General features: G+C 52.5%; 1 protein-coding gene across 6 annotated transcripts; it reads left to right on the plus strand.

Moving 5' to 3' along the window:
* The first annotated feature begins 8,758 nt into the window (after positions 1-8,758).
* PIF1 (PIF1 5'-to-3' DNA helicase) lies at positions 8,759-17,577 on the plus strand. Of its 6 annotated transcripts, XM_036840438.1 has the most exons (12): positions 9,638-10,918; positions 11,796-11,928; positions 12,013-12,138; positions 12,257-12,410; positions 12,502-12,616; positions 12,691-12,797; positions 14,014-14,153; positions 14,520-14,626; positions 15,328-15,415; positions 15,573-15,718; positions 16,340-16,531; positions 16,744-17,577. In XM_036840438.1, exons 1-12 carry the CDS (start codon positions 10,361-10,363, stop codon positions 16,801-16,803), a joined length of 1,926 nt encoding a protein of 641 aa, XP_036696333.1. In that variant the 5' UTR covers positions 9,638-10,360; the 3' UTR covers positions 16,804-17,577. The 6 variants fall into 6 exon arrangements, with proteins under 6 accessions (XP_036696310.1, XP_036696314.1, XP_036696333.1 ...); XM_036840415.1 differs by adding an exon at positions 8,759-9,584 and having other exon boundaries at positions 9,857-10,918; positions 11,796-12,138; positions 16,340-16,801; XM_036840419.1 differs by adding an exon at positions 8,759-9,584 and having other exon boundaries at positions 10,342-10,918; positions 11,796-12,138; positions 16,340-16,801.
* Positions 17,578-23,178: the final 5,601 nt, after the last annotated feature.

The following is a 23,178-nucleotide window of genomic DNA, read 5'->3' on the forward strand; positions in this document are numbered from 1 at the left end:
TGTTCTCCTAACCTCGTTGGGCATTGTTCAGAGCTGTCCTCCTCTGGTTCCTATATCTGAGGGCCCCCGACCCCACCCCCATCCAGCAGTGAATCTTGCAGCCTTGGCAACCTTGCCGAGGAGTGAAATGTAGGGACCAGATAATGGTGTTAGTTATACCTTGTACTCTCACTTTACACTTAAGAGAATCAGAGGCCTAGGGAGACAGGGTGACTGGCTACATCCCAACCTCCAGCATGGTCCTGTTCCCTCCACACACACACCTCTTCCCTCTTAGCTCTCTGGGTCAACCCTGCCCAGTGCCTCTGCAGGAAGAATTAAGTGCGTGTGGAATCAATGGTGACCTCCTTTGGCTCTGGCTGCCATAGCAGCAGCTGTACCAGTTGACCCAGCTCCCCTTTCACTGCCTTCTGCTGGCCCTCAGGCTTCCAAGTCACTTCCAGTCAGCATGGAAAAGGGCAGCCTGGAGCTCCAGGGCCAAGAGGAAAGAAGATGGAGTCAGACTTTTTCTTCATACCTAGGCCTGGGTTCCTTTATCTAAAGGGATGAAGAAAACCCAGCCTGGGAAACTGAGAAAATCAGTATACATGACAAGAACCTCTTGTGGCCACCACACGGTTTTATTCCCTCAACTTGCAGAGCTGTGCAGCCGTTGTACCCTGTGCCTGAGGACTCAGAAGATCCTGTATCTGGAAACTCATGTTCCGCCTGCTGGAGACCAGAGCCCCTGGGGAATTCGTGTTGTTGCACAGAAGCAACTCATGGTGGGGTGGGGGTGAGGTCAGTTTTGATATCCAGGCAGCTCTGTCCCTTGAGAGTGAGCCACTGATAACCACTTTGGTCTCAGTTTCCCCATTCAGCCCATACTGGCCCTCTGGTTGTTGCCTCCACACCACACGCATTTTTTTCATCACAAATATTTTATTTGCCTTGATTATGCGTCAGGCCCTACACTAATGGCTGGAAGATAATGGCAGGACCCAGGGTCCCTGTCCTTTTTCAGGAGAGAAAGGCATGTAAACAGAGAAAACTATGTGTTAAATGTGAGGATAAAGGCATAGAGGACGGAAGGGCACTAAAACCGGGACAGAAGGAACAGGCATTCCAGGCAGAGGAGACAGTGTGAACAACATGGAGGCATGGAGGCATGAAAGAGTATTGTGTGTGTGTGTGTGTGTGTGTGTGTGTGTGTGTGTGTGTTTGTATAGGGAGGCCAGGCTGGAGAAGCAGACAGAGCTTGGTGTAGAGAGGACCTTGAAGCTGTGTTGAGGAGACTACATTTCAACCTCAGGCCAATGGGAAGTCACTGAAAGTCTGGGGCTGTGGAAGGGATGGAGTTTATTTTGCATATGTGCCATTTAATCAACAAAGTTTATTGAGTGCCTCTGAAGTGGGGTGTTTTCCAATACTTCATCCTGGCATTTATCTGTTCACTCAAAAGAATTTGGGGCACCTCTGTTATCTGCTCACTGTACTAAACTCCTCACAAAAGTAGGTACCCATCCATGAAATAAATAGAATTTTTATCCTCATTTTACAGATCAAGAATCCAAGGCTTGGACCTGTTTAAGGTCACTTGACTGGTAAGTGGTGGCCCAAGGATTCAAACCTCTCCTGACTCCAGTGCTCTCTCTAAATGATGTGTTTTGGCAGCATTGTGTGACCAGGCCACAGAAAGGCCCAGGCCCTGCCTTGTAGAGCTGATGAACCAGTAGGAGGGTAGACACGTCCTGAGAAGGGTACACGGTGTGTGCTGAGAGCTGGTTCCCAGAGGGGCTGGAGTGACTAAGTTGTATTCTAGCAGGGTTCGATGGATTGGGGCAGAGGGGGTGCAGCGGGAATTTAGGAAGTGGGAACATCTCACAAAAGTAAGAACTTGTAGAAGACCCTGACTTGTTAGAGGACTGTAGGCAGATTTCTGTGGTCATATGCGTGTGATGGTGGTGGGGAGTTCAGAAAGATGGCACCAAGGAGGCAGCAGGAGCTAGGGCACTAAGTGCTTTGAGTGCTGACCTGAGAGATTTGAAATTCCTCCTGCAAATAGCTGGGAGCCACTGAAGCAGTGAAGCAGGGCCTGACATGATTTTCATTCTGAAACCTCATTTTCATAACTGCTGTGTGAAGAATGGTGACAGGGCAAGAGAGACATGGAGACCCATTGGGTCAGAGATTGTTACAGAAATCCAGGTTGGAGGTGACGGAGCTTGAACCAGGCCAGTGGTTATAAGGATGGCAGGAGCAGATTCAAGAGATAGTAGAGATAGAGGGGTTGGGGCTTGGAGAGAATGGTTTCATTATTCATTGATAAATATCCATTCAATAAGTATCTGTTGTGAGGCCACCATGTCTCAGGCACTGTTCTAAACACAGGGCACAAAGCCATAAACATGACAGGGGTGATCTCTGCCCTCTTGAAGCCGGAAGAGAGAGATGATAGGCAAATAAACAAATGACCACGATAACAACAGAATGTGATAAGTTCTCTAAGGAAAGTAAACAGGTAATAAAATAATAATTGGGGAGCCAATTTTAGATATGGTGTGAGTGGTGGGGGGGGAGATTTTCCAGAGTGGAAATTTCAGCTGAAACCTGAAAGATGAGAAAGAGACAGTCACCAAAAAGAGGCAGACAGTCACAGTGAAAGGCGGAAGATATTTCATGCAGAAGAGCAAATGCAAAGCCTCTGGCATAGGGTCTTCAAGGAACACCAAGGAGGCCAGTGTGACAGAAGTATAGTGAGTAAAGAAGAAAGTGGTAGATGTGAGATCACAGAGGAAAAAGGGGAGGGAGTTGGCCTCAGGCTATGGTAAGGACTGTGGATTTTATTCTAAAAGGAATAGCCTGGGGAGGCATTTAACTAGAGCAGAAGCAAAATCTGATTTATATGTTTGAAAAGATCACACCTGCTGCTGTTCAGAAAGGATTGTAGGAGAACCAGAGTGGAATCTAGGAATCCAGTGAGATTATGAGACTACTGCTGTAATCCAGGGGAGAGCTGACAGATTGCTAGTTCTAGGTTGTGGGGTGGAGGTGGAGGGAAGTGAATAGATTCAAAATGCATTTTGATAACCTATAATGGAAATGAATCTGAAAAAGGATATTATATATATATATATATATATATATATATATATATATATATATATATATATATATATATGAATCACTTTGCTATACACCTGAAACACATTTTAAATCAACTATATTTCAATTTTTTCTTTATCCATTTATCTGTTGGTGGCCATTTAGGTTGCTTCCATGTCTTGGCTATTGTAAATAGTGCTGCTATGAACATTGGGGTGCATGTATCTTTTTACATCAGAGTTTTCTCCTGATACATGCCCAGGAGTGGGATTGCTGGATCATATGGTAAGTCTGTTTTTAGTTTTTTAGAGAACCTCCATACTGTTTTCCACAGTGGCTGCACCAAATTTACATTCCCACCAACAGTGCGCATTCTCCACACCGGCTCCAGCATTTGTTGTTTGTGGACTTTTTAATGATGGCCTTTCTGACCAGTGTGAGGTGATACCTCATTGTAGTTTTGATTTGCATTTCTCTGATAATTAGCTATGTTGAGCATCTTTTCATGTGCCTATTGGCCATTTGTATATGTCTTCTTTGGAGAAATGTCTATTTAGGTCTTCTGCCAATTTTTTGATTGGGTTGTTTGGTTTTTTTGTTGTTGTTATTACTGAGTTGTATAAGCTTTTTGTATATTTTGGAAATTAAGCCCTTGTCAGTCGCATTCTTTGCAAATATTTTCTCCCAGTCCATAGGTTGTCTTTTCATGTCAACTATACTACAATTCTAAAAAACAAAACAAAACATTTTGGAGGCAGAAACAACAGGTTTTGATGGTGGATTGGATGTGGTAGGTGAAGAAGGAATCAAGGATATGGTGTGGGTTTTTAACTTGAACCAAAAATGGAGGTGCCATTTACAGAGATGATGAAGACAGGAGAAAAACAGGTCTATATGGTATTGGAGAAGGAGATTAAAAGCTCTGTTTTGGAGAGAGTGAGTTTAACATGCCATTTGGGGGCTTCCCTGGTGGCGCAGTGCTTAAGAATCCGCCTGCCAATGCAGGGGGCACGGGTTCGAGCACTGGTTCAGGAAGATCCCACATGCTGCAGGGCAGCTAGACCCGTGCGCCACAACTACTGAGCCTGCGCTCTAGAGCCCGCGCACCTAGAGCCGGTGCTCCGCGACAAGAGAAGCCACCGCAAAGAGAAGCCCACGCACCGCAATGAAGAGTAGCCCCCGCTCACCGCAACTAAAAAGAAAGCCCACGCGCAGCAACGAAGACCCAACGCAGCCAAAAATAAGTAAATAAATAAATTAATTTTTTAAAAAACCATGCCATTTAGGCATCTGTATGGAGATATCATCAGGAGGACAAATGGCAATACAGTCTGGAGTTCAGGGGAGAAGGGCAGGGTGGGGTTATAATACTGAGAATCAGCATGTAGCTGATAATTAAGCCATGAGATTGGAAAAGATAGGAAAAAAAAATAAAGTCCTCCCACATTGAGAGGTCTGGTTGAGGGAAAGGGATTAGCAAAGGAGACAGACATGAAGCAGCCAATATGTAGGAAAAACGAGGGGAGTATGTTGTGGAAGTTAAGAGAGTATTTCAGCGAGGTATAATCAGCTGTACCAGAGGTTCAATAAAATGAGTGTCAGCTGCCCAAAGAAGAAGCAACACGAGGTGAAGTGTTCTGGAAGCTGGAAGACCGCGAAACACCCTTTCAGCTCCTCTGCAAGACTGTTGTAAGCTTAGGGCTGTAAAGGTGGGGAGGGCAAAAGCACAGGGAGAAAGGACCGCAGGGGGAGAGGAAAGAAGGGGCTGGCTCTTTCAAGTATCAAATGAGAAGACGCCGAAAGTGCAATTAGTAAACCACCTAGTCTTGTGCTGATGTCGTCGTTATTATTAGTGAGCCGGGGATTGGACTGAGACCGCCAGTGGGAGAAAGCAGATAAGACGTATAGAAAGAGTTCTGGAGGAGGAAATTTCATAGTGAAGAAAACCCGTTCCTTCTGACAGCTTGCGTTAAAACCAGGCTTTGGATTAGGCGAGGAGATCGGGGAGCAGTGTTGCGCTTCACTCGGAATTGACCCCTCGGCGGCAGCAGCGAGCAGAAGACCGGCGGATGCGAAGAGGGCCCAAAGCCCAGAGGGAGGAAGTCCAGCCCCAGATGTGAGGAAGTCCAGCCCCAGATGTGAGGAAGTCCGGCCCCAGATTTGAGGAGTCCCTCTGCCTCCGCCTCCCTCCTCCATCGGCCAATCAGAATCCAGCTGACGGCCGGTGGCGCTGGGGCGGGGAGGAGGGCGGAGTCTGAGGACCGTTAATCCATCGCCAGGCGGTATCTAGTTTTCCTCCGACTCCTTTCGCTCCAAAGACTCACTGTTAACCTCATGGGCAGAAAACCACTTTGGAAAAAGCTCTTGCAGCTTCATATAAAACTAAATATAAACTCCATGACCAGCAATTTCTCACCTAGGTATTTATTCAAGAGAAAGCATAAATCCCAGGGGCTTCCCTGGTGGAGCAGTGGTTGAGAGTCTGCCTGCTAATGCAGGGGACACGGGTTCGAGCCCTGGTCTGGGAAGATCCCACATGCCGCGGAGCAGCTGGGCCCGTGAGCCACAACTACTGAGCCTGCGCGTCTGGAGCCTGTGCTCCGCAACAAGAGAGGCCGCGACAGTGAGAGGCCCGCGCACCGCGATGAAGAGTGGCCCCCGCTTGCGGCAACTAGAGAAAGCCCACGCACGGAAACGAAGACCCAACACAGCCAAAAATAAAAGGAACCAACTGGGACTTCCCTGGTGGCGCAGTGGTTAAGAATCCGCCTGCCAATGCAGGGGACACGAGTTTGTGCTCTGGTCTGGGAAGATCCCACGTGCCACGGAGCAACTGAGCCCATGCGCCACAACTACTGAGCCCGCGTGCCTCAACTACTGAACTCCACTTGCCTAGAGCCCGAGCTCTGCAACAAGAGAAGCCACCGCAATGAGAAGCCCGAGCACCGCAATGAAGAGTATCCCTCGCTCGCTGCAACTAGAGAAAGCCCACGGGCAGCAACGAAGACCCAACAATTAAGACCCAATGCAGCCAAAAATAAATAAATAAATAAATGTATTTAAGAAGAAAAAAAAAGGTAAGCATAGGGACTTACCTAGTAGTCCAGTGGTTAAGACTGCACTCCCAATGCAGGGGGCCAGGGTTTGACCCCTGGTCAGGGAACTACAACCCGCCTGCTGCAACTAAGACCCGGCGCAGCCAAATAAATAAATAATTTTTTTTAAAAAAAAGGTAAGCATAAACTCTAGTTAATTCTATGCATGTTGAAGTGTTTACATGTGAAGTGAACTGTTGTCTGCAACTTTGAAATGAATAACAAAAAATGGATTGACGCTCTGTGCTTTGTGACCACCTAGAGGGGTGGGATAGGGAGGGTGGGAGGGAGACGCAAGAGGGAGGAGATATGGGGATATATGTATATGTATAGCTGATTCGCTTTGTAATAAAGCAGAAACTAACACACATTGTAAAGCAATTATACTCCAATAAAGATGTTAAAAAAAATGGATTGATGAATGGGGAGACGGATAGATGGTTAGATGTGTTAAAAGAAATACAGCAAAATATTAATTGTAGAATCTTGGTGGTAGGTGTATGGTGTTCACTGTGAAAGTCTTTCTATCTTTCTGTATATGTTGGACTATTTTCAGAATAAAATGTTTGGGGTACCAGGGGCTGAGAGGAGAGAGGAATGGGGAGTTGTCTAATGGTTGTCTAACCATTGTCTAATGGGTACAAAGTTTCTGTTTCAGAATAATGAAACTTTTCTAGAAATAGTGGTGATGGTTATACAACATTTGAATGTACTTAATGGCAATGAATTGTACACGTAAAAGTAGTCAACGTGGTAAATTTTACATTATGTATATTTTACAATTAAAAAAAACTTGAAGGAATTCCCTGGCGGTCCAGGGATTAGGACTCGGGGTTTTCACTGCGGGGGTGGGTTTCGATCCCTGGTCGGGGAGCTAACATCCCGCAAGCCGAGTGGCGAGGCCAAAAAAAAAAAAAAAATTGAAAACCAAAAGAAAAAAAATGTTGGGGAAAATTCATGTGGAAGCCTCCATGCTTTCTCTAGAATTGGTCTGGAATACTACACAGAGAGAAGGGAGAAGGTAGCCGACAGTGTGAGTGTACTAGGCCCACTTTGAGCAGAGGGTAGTGGGAAGAGAGAACACAGGCTTTGGAAATAGACAGACATGGGTTTATAATCCCAGCTTTCGCCTTCTAGCTTATGATTGTATTTGTTTCTTATTGCTATAGCTGCTGTAACAAATTATCACATATTTAGTGGCTTAAAACAACACAAATTTATTATCTTGCAGTTCTGGAGGCCTAAAATGTGTCTCACTAGACTAAAATCAAGAGCTGTGTTCCTTCTGGAGAATCTAGAGGGGGAAACCCACTTCCTCACCTTTTCCAGCTTCTAGAAACCTCCTGTATTCTATGGCTTGTCTCATGTCCCTTTCTTCCATTTTCTAGGCCAGCAGTAACATCTTCAAATCAATCTTTCCCTCTCTCTCTGTCTCTCCCTCTTACATATACACATACACACACACACCTCCACTTCCTCCTCATCACATCTCCTTCTCTGACTCTCTAGCCTCCCTTATAAGAATCCTAGTTGGGCCTACCCAGACAACCCAGAGTAATCTCCCCATCTCAAGATCCTTAATTTATCACATCTGCAAAGTCCTTTTTGCCATGTAAGGTAACATATTCACAAAAGGAATCTGGGGATTAGGATGCAGACATCTTTGCGGTTTGCGGTGGGCGGGGGCGGGGGGGGGTCATTATTCTGCCTACCACAGTGACATTAAAAATTTTCCTGTGCCACTAGTACTCATATGTCAAGACAACACTTAAGAGGAAAAATATTTCTCATGATTTTTTCCTAACAGCTTTATTGAGATATAATTCACATACCATACAATTTAAAGCAAATAATTTAATGCTTTTTAGTATAGTCACAGAGTTGTGCAATCATCACATCTTCATCTTTCTCCATTTTTAAATATGAGGAAACAAAGGCTTGAGACATTAAGGAAACTTGCTTAGAGTAACATCTGACTGGCAGGCCTGGGACAATGCAGTGGCTGTCAGGAACTGAGATTCCAGTCCAGGGCTGGACTCCCTTCACCAAGTTAGACCAGTCACCTGGGAGCAGTGTGGTGTAGCAGTTAAACTAGCAGGCTTAGACCTGGGTTCAAGGCTTTGTTTTGCTATCTACAAGCTATGTGACATCTGGTAAAACTTCTTGGAGCCTTGGTTTCCTCATTTGAAAAATGGAGGCGGGCTTCCCTGGTGGCGCAGTGGTTGAGAATCTGCCTACCAACACAGGGGACACGGGTTCGAGCCCTGGTCTGGGAAGATCCCACATGCCGCGGAGTAACTAGGCCCGTGTGCCACAACTAGTGAGCCTGCACATCTGGAGCCTGTGCTCCGCAACAAGAGAGGCCGTGATAGTGAGAGGCCCGCGCACCGCGATGAAGAGTGGCCCCCACTTGCCGCAACTAGAGAAAGCCCTCGCACAGAAACGAAGACCCAACACAGCCAAAAATTAATTTAAAAAAAAAAGAACCTAAAAACCATTAAAAAAAAAAAGAACCATTAAAATCCCTTATAAAAAAAAAAAAAAGGAAAATGGGGCAATTCAATAAATGAGCAGGCTGACTCACCTGTAAGATGCCTTCTAGCTATGTCATTCCAAGATTTAATGAGGGAGGAAAAAGATAATTAAAAATGAATTCCCTAAGCATTCAGTTCAATGAGAGGGATGCGAATTCCCTGAAGACAGAGGCCCACACACTTCCCTTGTACTCTCTGAGCACCTGGCCACAGGTCTCAAGAGTTCCTCACTCATAGGTCTCAGACGCATGGGAAAGACAAACGCGTAAAATGATGGTTACAGAGACAGGTAAGTGTGGAAAGAGCTGGTGGGGGGCGGGGTGGGCAGCGAGAGCAGTAGGCCGTGGGGGGTGTGTGTGTGTGTGTGTGTGTGTGTGCGCGCGAGGGTTGGGGGGTCTGCCCAGAAATGGGCAAAGGTCCTGTGAGTGTAAACAGAGAGGGATCAGAGGCAGCTCTTCCGCAAGGCCAAGTTCAGCCTTAGTGCGAGGGCTAGAGAGGAGGGAGTGTGTGTTGAAGGCAAGGTTCTTAAAATAAACCTTCAGAGACGCGATTGGTGACACAACACCACGCACGGCCCAGCTGCAGTCCCCGCCCCCTCCCACCACACCCACTAGTCCGCGACTTGGTATGCTCCGCCACCACAATAAGCCTCCTTCCTCCGGGGTGCTATTGGTACAGCCCAAGCCCCGAGAGTTGAAACCCAAAGAAAGACACTCCCATTGTCACGCCCGCTGCTCTGATTGGCTGGAAAATTTAAAGATCCGGCCGGTGATAGGGTGATTCTCTACACCCAGTATTTGAAAGTTTCTAGTGTCCTACTTTTGACTGCATGCCGACTTTGCTCAGCTTGTTCGTCCGAGTGCTGGCGCAAGTGAGTGTTCACCCGATCCTAGAGGTGGGAGGCAGAGCGCCTGCTTGTTCAAGGGGTCCCTACCGGGAGGGTGCGTACAAGTGGGTCAGACGGACGGTGAACGGAAACCCGGACACCAGGGTCCCTCCGCGATTTCCCTAGCCAAATATTTTCTACCCCATCCCACCTTGGAGATGGGAAGCGCCGGGGCTTCAGAATCACACAAGCCCTGACTCCTACCAGCCGTTGTGGCCTCTCTCAGCCTGTTTTCCACTTCTGTACACGGGGAATAGTGAGACCTGCTTGGCTGCATATAAGCCAGTGAACGTACCTGGAAGACAGAAGGCGCTGATTACCTGCTGAGTGCCTTGAGTACGGAGCTCAGTACCCTGCTTACCTCCACACGTGAGAGTCCCCTGCTTCCTGGGGAGAAGACTCAGGATTCTCGTGCCCGCCCTGGGTCTCTTGGAAGCAGGCTTCTTTTCTGCTCAGGGGATCCCTTCTTCTGTGGCCCTTGTCGGACAGCCGAGGTTCCCCAACCCTGGGTGCACTTGACGCTGCCCATCCGCCGCTCTGGAAATTACTGTGTAGGAGAGTAATTTCTAAGAGAATTTCCGGTTCGCCCCAGGACCCTTTTACCTTCTCCGTGAACTCTTTGTGTTACCAGTGACAGCCCCGGGACCCTTTGTGGCTATGACCCGGCTCCCCGTCCTGACCTCTATACCACCTATGATGTCCCCTGAGTCCCCGTGACCCCTGCGCTCCGGTCTTTTTGCAGACCTGCAGGGTTGGTGGCGATGCTGTCGGGCACCGAGGCAGCGGCAGCGGAATGCGCGGACGCGGAGCTGCGGTGCCGTGTTGCTGTGGAGGAGTTGAGCCCGGGCGGGCAGCCGCGAAGGCGCCAGGCCCTACGCACCGCGGAGCTGAGACTGGGTCGTAACGAGCGCCGCGAGTTGATGCTGAGGCTGCAGGCGCCCGGGCCCGCGGGGCGGCCGCGGTGCTTTCCCCTGCGCGCCGCGCGCCTCTTCACGCGCTTCGCCGCGTCCGGGCGCAGCACTCTTCGGCTTCCAGCCGACGGCGCTCCCCGGACCGGCGCCGTGCAGCTGCTGCTCTCCGACTGCCCCCCTGACCGCCTGCGCCGCTTCCTGCGCACTCTGCGCCTCAAGCTGGCCACGGCCCCGGGTCCCGGGCCGGCCTCCGCCCGCACGCAGCTGCTTGGCCCGCGGCCCCGCGACTTCGTCACCATCAGCCCGGTGCAGCCCGAGGAGCTGCGGCGCGCGGCGGCCACTTGTGTCACGGACTCCACGCCGGTGAAGCAGCCCACGGAGCCCCGGTCGGGGGCCAAGCCCAGCACCGTGAGGACAGGAAAGGGGGGACGCCTTGGGGAGTGGGTGTGCCACGGAGACGGAAGAGACCGAGAAAGCCCAAGTTTGGGGGGAAGATGGTGGCGGTATTCGAGATGGCTACTGGTTATCCCAGACGAGATGCTCATCAGACTTCTGAGAATGACAGGAATATGGGAATTGTGCGTGTGTTTCTCATGGTGCAATCCCTGAGACTGAGTAACGAGACTAGGAAAAGGGGGCCAAGGTCACATTAAAAGAGAAAGCAGAGAAGGTGCTTCAGAAGAAGAGTGGGAACTTGGTCGCCCTGGAGGAGGAGAGGAGGTTTTGGAGAGAACGAAGTGGTCAGCTGTGTAGGGGCAGAGCCAACGGGTCCAATCAGATAGGGGGACAAAGCCTGGTGGGTCTGACAGTGTTCGGGAACTGGAACAGATGGATCACAGACCACAGAGGTTTGAGACAAGCTGGTGAGAAGACGGAGATGCGGCAAGAAGGGGCCCTGGCTAGGCAGGGTTTTGCTTGGGTGTTTTGAGGCAAGAGAGACACATCTGTGACAGGAAGGGTAGTGAGAAGGAAGGATGGGTAAGAGAACCAGGGGAGTTAGGGAACCCAGGGGAGAAAGCTGAAGGAGAATCTGGACCTGCACACTGGGGTCTTCAGGGCACCAGGAGTCAGTGGAGATCCAGCCTCGGTCCCTTCCTCAAGGAGTCCCTTCCTACCTGGACCCCTGGCAAGATCTGGTTACTGGCAAGATCTCCAGGTGAACCAAGGCTGCCCAAGGGCTCCAAGGAGAGAAGCCAGCAGAGACACAAAGGGCTACCAGGCCAAGAAGGGAGGGGGCAATGTCTAGGGAATGTGGGGAGGCCCTGAGACAGCCCTATCCCCCCAGGAAGTCCGAAGGTGGCCCCTGCCTGTGAAGAAGCTGAGCTTGCCCCCCACCAAACCAGAGCTTTCCAGGGAACAGGCTGCTGTGCTGAGGGTTGTCCTGAAAGGCCAGAGCATTTTCTTCACTGGGAGTGCAGGTAGTGGGGGGCAGAGTGGGTGTGGGGAGAACAGTGGTGTGCTAGGATGGAGGAGAAGTGGCCCTGACTTTGCCCTCTGCCCAGGGACGGGGAAATCTTATCTGCTGAAGCGTATCCTGGGCTCACTGCCTCCCACAGGCACTGTGGCCACTGCCAGCACTGGGGTGGCAGCCTGCCACATCGGGGGTACTACCCTCCATGCCTTTGCAGGTAAGTGAGAGCCTCTGGGGCTTAAGCTGGGAGCAAGCCAGGCAGGTGGGAAGAGAGGGGAGGTCAGAGTTGAGACAGGGCTGGGATCTCAGCCCAGGCTGAATAGTGTCACTCACAGGCATTGGCTCGGGCCAGGCTCCCCTGGCCCAGTGTGTGGCCCTGGCCCAGCGGCCAGGTGTGCGGCAGGGCTGGCTGAACTGCCAGCGGCTAGTCATTGATGAGATCTCCATGGTGGAAGCGGACCTATTTGACAAGCTGGAGGCTGTGGCCAGGTCAGTATGGGCAGTGAGGACTGGGTTCTGGTGGTCTTCCATGTGGAACTCGCTCACCCCAGCGCCTAAAGCACCCCATGCTCCTCTCCAGAGCTGTCCGGCAGCAGAACAAGCCATTCGGAGGGATCCAGCTTATCATCTGTGGGGACTTCCTGCAGCTGCCGCCTGTAACCAAGGGATCCCAGCCCCCGCAGTTCTGCTTCCAGGTAGCACTCACCCTCTGGCCCTAACCCCCATGGGGGTCTGCTCTGCTCCCTGACGCCCCACTTGCCCCCACCAGGCCAAGAGCTGGAGGAGATGTGTCCCAGTGACCCTGGAGCTGACAGAGGTGTGGAGGCAGACGGACGAGACCTTCATCTCTCTGCTGCAAGCTGTGCGGCTGGGCAGGTGGGCCCTGGGGAATAGAGAAGGGGCCATGGGCTGCGGATCCAAGCGTGGGTCAGAGAGGAGCCCAGGAACCCAGAGAAGGGGGAGAAATACTTCATGGCCCCATTTGGAATGGTCACTCTGTGAGCACTGGGGCCCAGCCTCCCCCAGGGCTGGGTCCCTAACATCCAGCACAGGGCCTGGCACAGAGTACATCTCAGGGAATTATGGGCAGATGGAGACACAAGAGTTATTCAGAGTTGTTAACACTCCCATTTTACAGATGCAGAAACGGGTTCAAAGAGGTGAAGTGATTTGCTCAAAGTCATGGCTAGTAAGTGGCTGAGCTGGGATTTGAACTCAGGTCTGACTCTAAAACCCAAGTTCCTTGTACTCTTAGAGCCTGTGCGGCCACTTGGTGGGGGAGAGGAGGTTGCAGACGTGATCCCACCCCAGCTAGGACAAAAGGTTGAAATGCTACAGGTACTCTAACTTGGGAGTGGAAAGGAGTCCAGGAGGGCAGAAGATATGGACCACAGCTGGGTCTTGAGACCCAGGTCAGATTGGGATGGGATGAAGGAAGCAGGTGGTGGTGGTGAGGGGCTTTCTATGCCTGGGGACAGGAGGCAGGTAGGAAGGTGCACAGCATACACCAGCAAGTGTGGGGGACCAGAGAAAGGCTGAGTGGCAGAGCAGTGAGAGGTGTTCCCAAGTTCTTCCTCCTCCTCTCACTTGAGTTGCTGCAGCACCCAGGCTTCCCCTGGAGGAAGGCTTGAAGTGGGGAAAATAGAAACACAGGCTAGATTTTTTTTTTCCCCTAAGGCAGGAGGCAAGGGGCTAGAAAATTGTAGCTTGGAGGCCAACCTGATTATAGGGTACCAGTATTACAGGGTATCAACAGCAGAGCCTCACCTCGGTCTCTAAATCTCTGGCCTATGCTCACTCATCATATCTAACTTCCTCAGGAGAGCGGCTAGCTCCAACCTGGGGACAGACACAGGGAAGGGCGCCTGCCCATGATCACAGCCAAGCACCACCCCCGTGCTCATTCTCCATGTCTGGGGTCCAAGTGAGGAAGGAACAAGTTGGCCAGCTTGGGGAACCAGCAAATCTTGCCCTGGTGCCCCATCCAGTCCCCAAGCCTGGTCCATGACCTGCTGCATGGGCCATGTCACCCACGTGCCCCGCCTTCCCTGGTGTTCAGGTAGGCTCTACCCTGATAGCCTGGCCTCCGCAGGTGCTCAGATGAGGTCACCCGCCAGCTCCGGGCCACGGCTGCCCACAGGGTGGGGCGAGATGGGATTGTGGCCACGAGGCTCTGCACCCACCAGGATGATGTGGCCCTTACCAACGAGAGGCAGCTGCAGAAACTACCAGGTGAGCAGGGAGCTGGGGCTGGGCCAGACCAGCTGGGAGAGGCCATCAGGCAGGCATGGCCCCCCAGGCAGCCTGGGCCCTTGGTGTCATTTAGATATCTCGGTCCCAGCCTCTGTGACCATAAAGTCCCTTACATTTGCAGGTGTAATTGTGACTTTGAGAGATGTGACCTTTCCTGGGTCAAAGTCATTCAGCCAGTAAACACTAAAAATGAGACTTGAACCCAGGCCTCTGATTTCAAAGCCCCAGCTAGGTTTGAGCTGTGCTCACTACCTCTCCCCATGCCCTAGTCTAATATGTGTTTTTTCGGAAATTGAGCCACAAGTCAGTGACTTGTAATCTGTTTGCCCAACTCTCTTTTCCCAGGTGAGGTACACAGCTTTGAGGCCATGGACAGTGACCCTGAGCAAGCCCGGACCCTGGATGCCCAGTGTCCCGTCAGCCAGCTCCTTCAGCTAAAGCTGGGGGCTCAGGTGAGTGGGAAGCAGGGCCCAGACCCTGGGAGCATCGGCCTCCCTGGTCCTTGCCCCTCTGCACAGGCTGCTCCACAGCCAGAGGGCCCAGCTGTGACCACAGCAAACTTCTTCCCTCCTGTTCCCAGCCACCTTCCTGTCTTCCGTTTTCCACTGCCCTCCTCTTCCTCCACCTGAAGCTCCAAGCAGTGTTGCTTTAGACAAATCCCTTTCCTTTGCTGAAGCTGGGTTTCTCCATCTCTAAATTCAGAGTAAAACACCTACCGCACTCAGTTGTCTTCTGTAGTGTACCCTCCACTGTGAGCCTCCTCCTTCCTTCCACAATGGCGAGGGTGGGATCCTTTTCTCAGGTTCCAAAGGGCACCTAGGGGGAAATGCAGACACAGTGGTTGGAAGAGGGCTATCCCTCAGGATTGAGGTCCATACGCATTCCCTGTAATAGACATGGTCATTGTGCCCTGTCACCTTATTGTTCTTTACCCCCTCCTTCTGAGGCAAACTGAGCAAATGTCATTGCCCTTTGACACAAGGGGAAACTGAGACCTAAGGAAATAAAGCAGTTTGTCACAGGGGCCCCAGCAGACTCAGTGCCCCTCCGTGACAGACCCCAGCCTCAGAGATCCGCCGAAGCGACCCCTGGAGCTGAGGCCAGGCGTAAGGATGCCCTGCTGTCCATGCCTCCGGTTTTCCTTCTCTCGCAGGTGATGCTGGTGAAGAACTTGGCAGTGTCTCGGGGCCTGGTAAATGGTGCCCGAGGGGTGGTAGTTGGGTTCGAAGCCGAGGGGAGAGGTAAGTGATAGGGGAGCAGTCCTACTGCTCGGGTTTGCAGCAGGGTCCTGGGGGTTAGTGTGCAGAGGAAAAGGCTAGCATGGAAAGGTGAGGCCTGTCCTCACCTCGGAGCCCTGAAGCGGGACTGAAAGGTGGGACTTCTCCACGCCTCCCTCAGGGCTGCCCCAGGTGCGGTTCCTGTGTGGAGTCACCGAGGTCATCCGTGCCGACCGCTGGATGGTGCAGGCCACTGGGGGCCGGCTTCTCAGCCGGCAGCAGCTGCCCCTCCAGCTGGCCTGGGCCATATCCATCCACAAGAGCCAGGTGAGTGTGGGGATGGGGGCAGGATAGGCCTGGGGCATGTTGAAGGGTGGGGGGTCTTAGAGGCTTTGTGAGGGTTGAACTTGCCCTGGATGGAAAGTTCCGGACCAGCTGTAGAATAAACCTTTCTTTAGTGCATTTCCCATCCCACTTCCTCTCTCTTTCCTGGACACATACACTTCCCCTCTGTCATCTCGGGCCCTGCCATTTTCTGAGCCACCATTGGATATGTTAATTTTAACATATTACGACAACTGTAGGAGGTATAGTTGTAATAATCATTCCTGTTTTACAGAAGAGGAAATGAAGGCTCAGAGAGGTTAAGTAACTTGTCCAAGGTCACACAGCTAGTGTCCTGCGGAGCCAAGATTCATTTCCATGACTGTCTGACCCAGACCTGAGCTCTTTCCTTTCACCCTTATCCCTCTACTCTTATCTTGGATCTGTATTTCCTGGACACCTCCCTACTCAGACACCCATCATCCTGTCTCTCTCTGACTCAGAATCTCTGGACTGGGCAAGGAGATCAGGGGCAATAGCTGGGCTGGTGGAGGTGGGGTCAGGTTCTTGGGCACAGGTGAATTCAGGCTGAGCTGGCTCCAGCCCTGTCCCTCTATCCCCCAGGGCATGTCCCTGGATTGCGTGGAGATCTCTCTGGGCCGTGTGTTTGCCAGCGGCCAGGCCTATGTGGCCCTTTCCCGGGCCCGCAGCCTGCAGGGCCTGTGTGTGTTGGACTTTGACCCCATGGTGGTTCGCTGTGACCCCCGTGTGCTGAGCTTCTATGCTACCCTGCGGCAGGACAGGGGCCTCAGCCTGGTAAGAGGGAGTCACCCAGTGGTGACTGCCATGTGGCCATGGGCAGCCTGGGAGCTAGGACAGAGGGAAGGCCAAAGGACCATGGGGAGGGGGTGGCAGAGCCTCCTCTGGCTCCGTTGGCAGCAGGGGCAAGAGGAAGGAGATGCTGGCCCCCAGGCTATGACTCAGGGGTGGCACAAGCCCGTGACTGGGTTTCTCTGGCTCTGATATAGGAGTCCCCAGATGACGATGAGGCAGCCTCAGACCAGGAGAACGTGGACCCGAACCTTTGATCTGCAAAGAGAAGACAAAGGGTGGTCTCCCCCTCTTCCTGCTCCCTGGTGGGCCAGGCCCCAGGGGATAACTGGGGGAGGGTAGTGAATGTCCCTTTCTCCCTTCATCAGGGGCTCTCAGCCTCCTGGCAGGGCTCAGGAGAGAGTGCTTCCCATCCATTTGCCAGCTGTGCCTCAGTTTTTCCCCTTGCCCTGGATGAGCTGCTTCCAGGGTCAGGAGTTGGCAATGGGCCTGCAGTGGTAGCTGGTGTTATAGGACAGAGCTCTCTGCGAGGGGCTGGCCACAGGGCCACACGGTTGTGAATGCCGCTCCCTTTAGGCTGCAGAGAGGAGAGGTGGCAGGTCCTCCAGGAGCAGGAACAGGCTGTAGGGGTCCTGGCAGGGGACTCAGGTCCCAAGCAGAGAAGGGAACCTGGGGGGGATCTTCACAGCTAGACCCAGCCCAGCACAAGCCAGGACAAACACCCTCCTGAGCCTAACCTGAGAACATGCACTGCAAACTGTGTGTCTATATCTTATGCTGCTCTTTCGGTGAAGAAATCGTGTGTAGGGGTATTGAAATGGATGTTCTCAGACTGTATTTATTTTGGACAAATAAACCTGTAAACCGTGTGAGGACTGTGAGTTGAGTCTTATGCTCCCTTTAAGAACCCCTACCTGGGGCACTGGCTGACCCTTTCCGGGGTGCTACCCCTACCCCACCCCGCATACCTGGTCACGCAGAGGTGTCTGTTAACGCCTTGAGGGCTGAGCTCAGAGCACCCTTATATGAGGTTTTGTTAGTATCACTGGCTATTTGGCAAAGCTGAGTTACCTGAGGTTGGTGACTCATAGCGAATCGCCGTCACCCAACGGTCTGACAAGGACACACTAGAGAATTCACACGGTGGGAAATGGGCCTGTCACAGTGTCCAAATGCTGGGGGCCTCGGTTGAAACTTTCTCACTTTGTGCCTTGCTGGGGCTCCAGCTTGGATGTTCTGATCATCATAGCTTCAGTTGATCAAAAAGCCTGTTGGAAATTGCTCAGGGGCCCTCATAGGCTGGCAAAGATTATTAAGGTTCACTGCTATGAGTGAAAAGGTATCAGTTCTGGCTGATAAATACAGGTTATAGTGGAAGCGTGCATTGACAGCTCTAGAGAGCAATGGTTACTTAAATGTAAAATTGCCAATGGTGGGAGACCTCAAGAAGGTGGAAACCATGCTGGTTGCTAGGGGACATGAAATCTCGGGTGCTTGAAGGTGTTTATCCTTGTCTCCCAAAAGCCAGCAGAGGCTCCAGCACACAAAGATTGGGTGCTCAGGGAGTGTCTGCTTAAATGGGGGCTCAGTGCCATGGTGTTTCAGAGGGGCTACAGGGCCTCAGACCTTCACGGTGGGCTTCGTGGAGGAGGCACAGCCTGTGGAGAATTTGACTGATGGTTATAGATCGGGGAGAGACCTGGCTTTCCATCCTGATTTTACCACTCACCAGCTGTGCAACTTTAGGCATGTTACACAACCTCTCTGAGAGGGTTTCCTTACCTATATAGTGCATGTGGTAACTGACATCCACATAGGTTTGTTGGGAGAAAGGCCAGCCACATGGCAGGAGGTCAATCAGTAGCTGTTATTAACATTTATGGGACTTCCCTGGTGGCGCAGTGGTTTAGAATCCGCCTGCCAATGCAGGGGACACGGGTTCGAGCCCTGGTCCAGGAAGATCCCACATGCCGCGGAGCAACTAAGCCCGTGCGCCACAACTACTGAGCCCGCATGCTGCAACTACTGAAGCCCATGCGCCTAGAGCCCGTGCTCCACAAGAGAAGCCACCGCAATGAGAAGCCCACGCACTGCAACAAAGAGTAGCCCCTGCTTGCCACAACTAGAGAAAGCCCACATGCAGCAATGGAGACCCAATGCAGCCAAAATAAATGAAATTTATGATGATTAATGGTTATCATCACCGTGGTATCCGTAGAGCACAGTCCTGCCTGTTCCTACACTGGCTCCTTTGGCAAACAAGATGTGGGGTCTTAGAGGGGTGCCAGCCGGGCCCCCTGGATGACCCCTGCCTGTCTTGCACTTGCCACCACCCTTCCTGACCCTGAGGAGTCAGTTATTTTTCTGTGGCATGAACCCTTTCCTCTGCCCCAAATACAAGACAGTCTTAGGAGAAGCCAAGCCCATCAGGGTGACCCCACAAACACAAGTGGGCAACCATGGGGGCTTTTAAATGTGATAAGGACAGACAGAACCAAGAAAACATCCTCAGTAATATCCTGTCACACTGGGATAAAGGAGACTTCCTGCCCGTCTTGTGTGTTCATTTATTCATTCATTCATTCCACAAATATTTATCCAGGTGCTGGCTAGACACTGGAGACCCCACAGTAGCAAGAGACCTGGCTTAGATGTCTTCGTGCACCAAAGCACTGAGCACAATTACTTTAGAAAGGAGACACTTCATAAAATGTTTGATATTTAAAGAATTCAGGGACAGTGCCATCCCCTGAGAGGTGGGGATTTTTACTCCCATTTTGCAGAGGAGGTAGCTGAGGCCTGGGGAGCTAGGCAGTGGCAGAGCTGGAACTGGAACCCTCTGCCCTCCACTTGGTGTTCACCGAGCTGTCCAAAGGGAGTGAGAAGTGGGGTTGAGACAGAGGGACTGGTGGAGGGCCCACCTTCACCCTACCCTCAGTCGGAGGCCACGGGAGGGTTTAGCGAGGCATGACATGCTCCTTTCTGAGATCCTGGCACAGTTTTCTCACCCCTACAGGGCCAATGGTGGTGCTCAGACCCCTGCATCCCAGAGCAGTGGGCCTCCTGCTCCTCAAGCACCACACACCAGGCACCACTAGGTGGCGCCAAGTGGTCATTTGGTCTCTGCCCAGAGACCTGTCGGGTCCTTTGTCTTCCAGTCTCTGTGCCTGGGTGGGCCACCTCAGGACCTGGGGTGGCCAGTAGGCATAGGGAAGCTTCTTTGTTGAGAAGCTAGTACCAGGTATCTGTTGAGTGTCTCATGGTTTGAGTTCATTAGCCCCCTTGTTTTTCCACAATAACCCCAAGAGGAGAGTGGGACATTATCCCCACCTTATGGGGAAAGGAAACTAATCCCTTGTAAGGTTAGGTGACTTGGCCAAGGTCACACTGCAAGCTGGGTCTGGAACCCAAGTCCCAGGGTCCTGGGATTTTTGCAAGGTCAGCAGAGGGCACTGAAGCCAGATACTGGCTCCACCACTTGCTGTGTCACCTTGGACATGCTGCCTAAAACCTCAACCCAAATTTCATCGTTAGCCATGGACTTAGGAAAGGTAAAGAGCTGGGGTGGGGACAGGCATGTGGTAAACCCTCATGGTTAGCTCCTATTGGCCTTTATTGCACTTACCTGAAGAGGCCACCCTGCAACCCTCCTCATCTCTCCCTCCCCCTGTCCCCCAGCCTCTAGGGTGGCCAGAGAATAACAAAGAGAATTAGCAGGAGCCCAGAGTAAAGACTCTCTTTCAGCCTTCCCTCCTGGAGGACCCAGGCTGTGCCCAGCCTCTAAAGGGAAGGGGAGAATGAGGTCTTGTCTCCTCTCCTTCCCAAAACAAACTTGAGTCCCAGCCCTGATGCGTGACTGTGTGTATCATAACTGCCCCTCTTCTCGCCTCTGTCCACCTTCTTATCTGAGCATCTTTGATGACTCTACGAGGGGGATCTTTAGACCTAGTTTACAGAGGAGGCTCACAGAAGGTGGGCAGCTCAAGGTCACAGGGCTGTAAATGGCAGAGCCAGGATGGCACCCAGGTGTCTAAAGCCTCACCTTGGTGTTCAGGACCTTCGCAAAAAGGAGGAAGCAGGCGCTGCTTCCTTTCCCCTAGCTTTGTCCCTGAAACCCCACACTCAAGACTCCATTTCTTTAGGATTCCAAGAGCATCGCCTGCTGAGACATAAATAGCTGGGAGGGGATGAGATGGAAGGGGAGGGGCTTGGTAGGAGACCCTGAATGGGGCAGCGAACCCCGGGTGCCAGACTAGCCCTGCGGGGAGGAGGCTGACAGTCAGCCCGCTTTCCACTCCTTGGACTCCCACCACCTCCAGCTCCCTCCTTCAGCCTCGCAGCCTCCCGGCAGATGCCCGCCCCAGGGGTGCCCCCTCACTCCCCTCCCCCAGCTGGTGTTGGGTTCAGTAAGCAGAGCCCCAGCTCACCTGGGAAGGTGTCGAGTGAGGAGGGCGTCCAGTTACAAGCTGGGGCTGGGAGGGCAAGCAGGGGCAACCCAGGGGCAGGAGCCAAAGGCCTGGAACCTGGTGGTGGGGGTAGGTGTGTGGGGGGGCCTCAAGGCCTACCCCCCAACCCTGCAGGAGCCCCATCCATGCTGCAGGAGGCCCCAGCTCCTGGGGGCTGAAGCAGAAAGACCATGGCATCCTCCTCAGATGCCACTTGGCAGCTAGCACACCCGTCAGTTCCCTAAGCTAGGCCTCAGTTTCCCCATCCTCAGAATGGGGGTAGGGTGGGAATAAGCCCTGTGTAACCGATCCACCACAGCCCAGGACTAATCTGGGTAAACTGTGAAGGGCTGTGCACACCCTTAGGGAGGGTGTTCTCCTCTCTGTTCAGCTCCAGTCCTTTCTCTCCAACACCCAGGGTGGCCTCCTCCCCCGCCCTGCACCCTGGGCCCTGGCACAGCACTCCATGCCTATTTAAGGCAAATCTCCTGATCTCCTTTTAAATAACATTCACTCCTTGCTGTGGAACAGACAAGCAGGGCCTGAGCTTAGAAAAAGGGGAGGGAGTTGCAAATATCCCATCAGAGAGTGGGGGGAACGGGAGACACGGTGGTGAAGCAGGTATGGGAGGGTCCTTGCACTCCCCACCCCAGCCTCCCATTTGGTCCCCTCACTGCACAGGCCCTGGATTGGCTCCAACCCCTTTAGAGGGACTGGGGCACTCCCAGAAGGCTTCCTGTAGCCCCAGGGACTGTGGTGGTGTGGGAGACTGAGGAATAATGCCACTCCCAAGGCCTGGGGGGTGGCGTGCTTGGGTGAAGAAGTGGCATTTGACCAGCAAGGGGAGTGGGAGGGTCTGGGGTAAGACTGACATCTGATCTCACAGCCTGCCCATTAAGGATGAAACAACTGCTATTTGCTTCTAGAATCAGAGGCTCAGAGAGGACTAGAGACCAGCCCAGGGCCACAAAACTAGTGAGTGGAAAGGTCTGAAATCTAGGCCTGGCCCTGCTCCAAATTTATGCTTTCTGCCCCTCCATGCCAGGTCTCCTTGTGTCTGGGGCTGTATGTGACACCAGACAGTGACTCATCAGGGACCAGGCATCATTCAAAGTCCCCCACATGGGACTTCCCTGGCGGCACAGTGGTTGGGAATCCACCTGCCAATGCAGGGGACACGGGTTCGAGCCCTGGTTTGGGAAGATCCCACATGCCGCGGAGCAACTAAGCCCGTGCGCCACAACTACTGAGTCTGCGCTCTAGAGCCCACATGCCACAACTACTGAAGCCCAGGTGCCTAGAGCCCGTGCTCCCAACAAGAGAAGCCACCGCAATGAGAAGCCTGTGCACCGCAACAAAGAGTAGCCCCCGCTCGCCGCAACTAGAGGAAGCCCGCGCGCAGCAACGAAGACCCAATGCAGCCAAAAATAAATACATAAAAAATAAAATTAAAAAAACAAAAACAAAAACCAAGTCCCCCCCCACACACTCTTCCTGCCTGCATAGCTCCCAGGCAGGGACCCTGACTCCGCTTCTGCCTCCCTTTCCTTTTCTCCAGGCCAACCACACCTCTCCTTCCCCTCCTCCCGGGTTCCTGGCCCAGGCATCCCCCTGCTTCTGGCCCGGCCCCCAGATTAGCTCACCTTAACTTGGTCACGTACTCAGAAACTTACAGCCAGAAAGTGGCATGTCCCACACTCCTCTGAAGGAGTGAAGCAGCGAGGCTAGGCTCCTTCCCACTGCAGGACCCCTGCAGGGCCCTTCCCAGCCACTCTGTTCTTCCCACCATGTGAGGCCCGGAGGCCCTCCCTCTCCTGCTTCCTTCTCTCCCTCTTTCCCCCAGGTGTCCTGGCCGCCTCCCCAGCCTCCCATCTCAGAGTGGCTAATCCCCCTGTGGTCCTCACATGACGGAGACGCCCTCTCTGGGGTTCAAAAGGAGAGGGTCAGGGATCCTTTACAGATCACGTTGCCTCCTCAGGCATGTGAGCCCCAAGAGGCCAGCCCCACCCGCATGTCGGTGTCATGCTGGACTAGGGGGTGGAGGACCAGAGTGAGGAAGAAGCCTTAGCCTTGTCTTCCTCTGGGCACGTAGAGCAGATAGGGGCCAAAGCGGTCAGCTGGTCCAATGGCCTCATTTCACAGATGAGCAACTGTGGCCCAGGGAAGAGGAGGAGAGGCCCCGGGGCC

The sequence above is a fragment of the Balaenoptera musculus genome, chromosome 2 (assembly GCF_009873245.2).
Source record: "Balaenoptera musculus isolate JJ_BM4_2016_0621 chromosome 2, mBalMus1.pri.v3, whole genome shotgun sequence".
Classification (NCBI taxonomy): domain Eukaryota; kingdom Metazoa; phylum Chordata; class Mammalia; order Artiodactyla; family Balaenopteridae; genus Balaenoptera; species Balaenoptera musculus.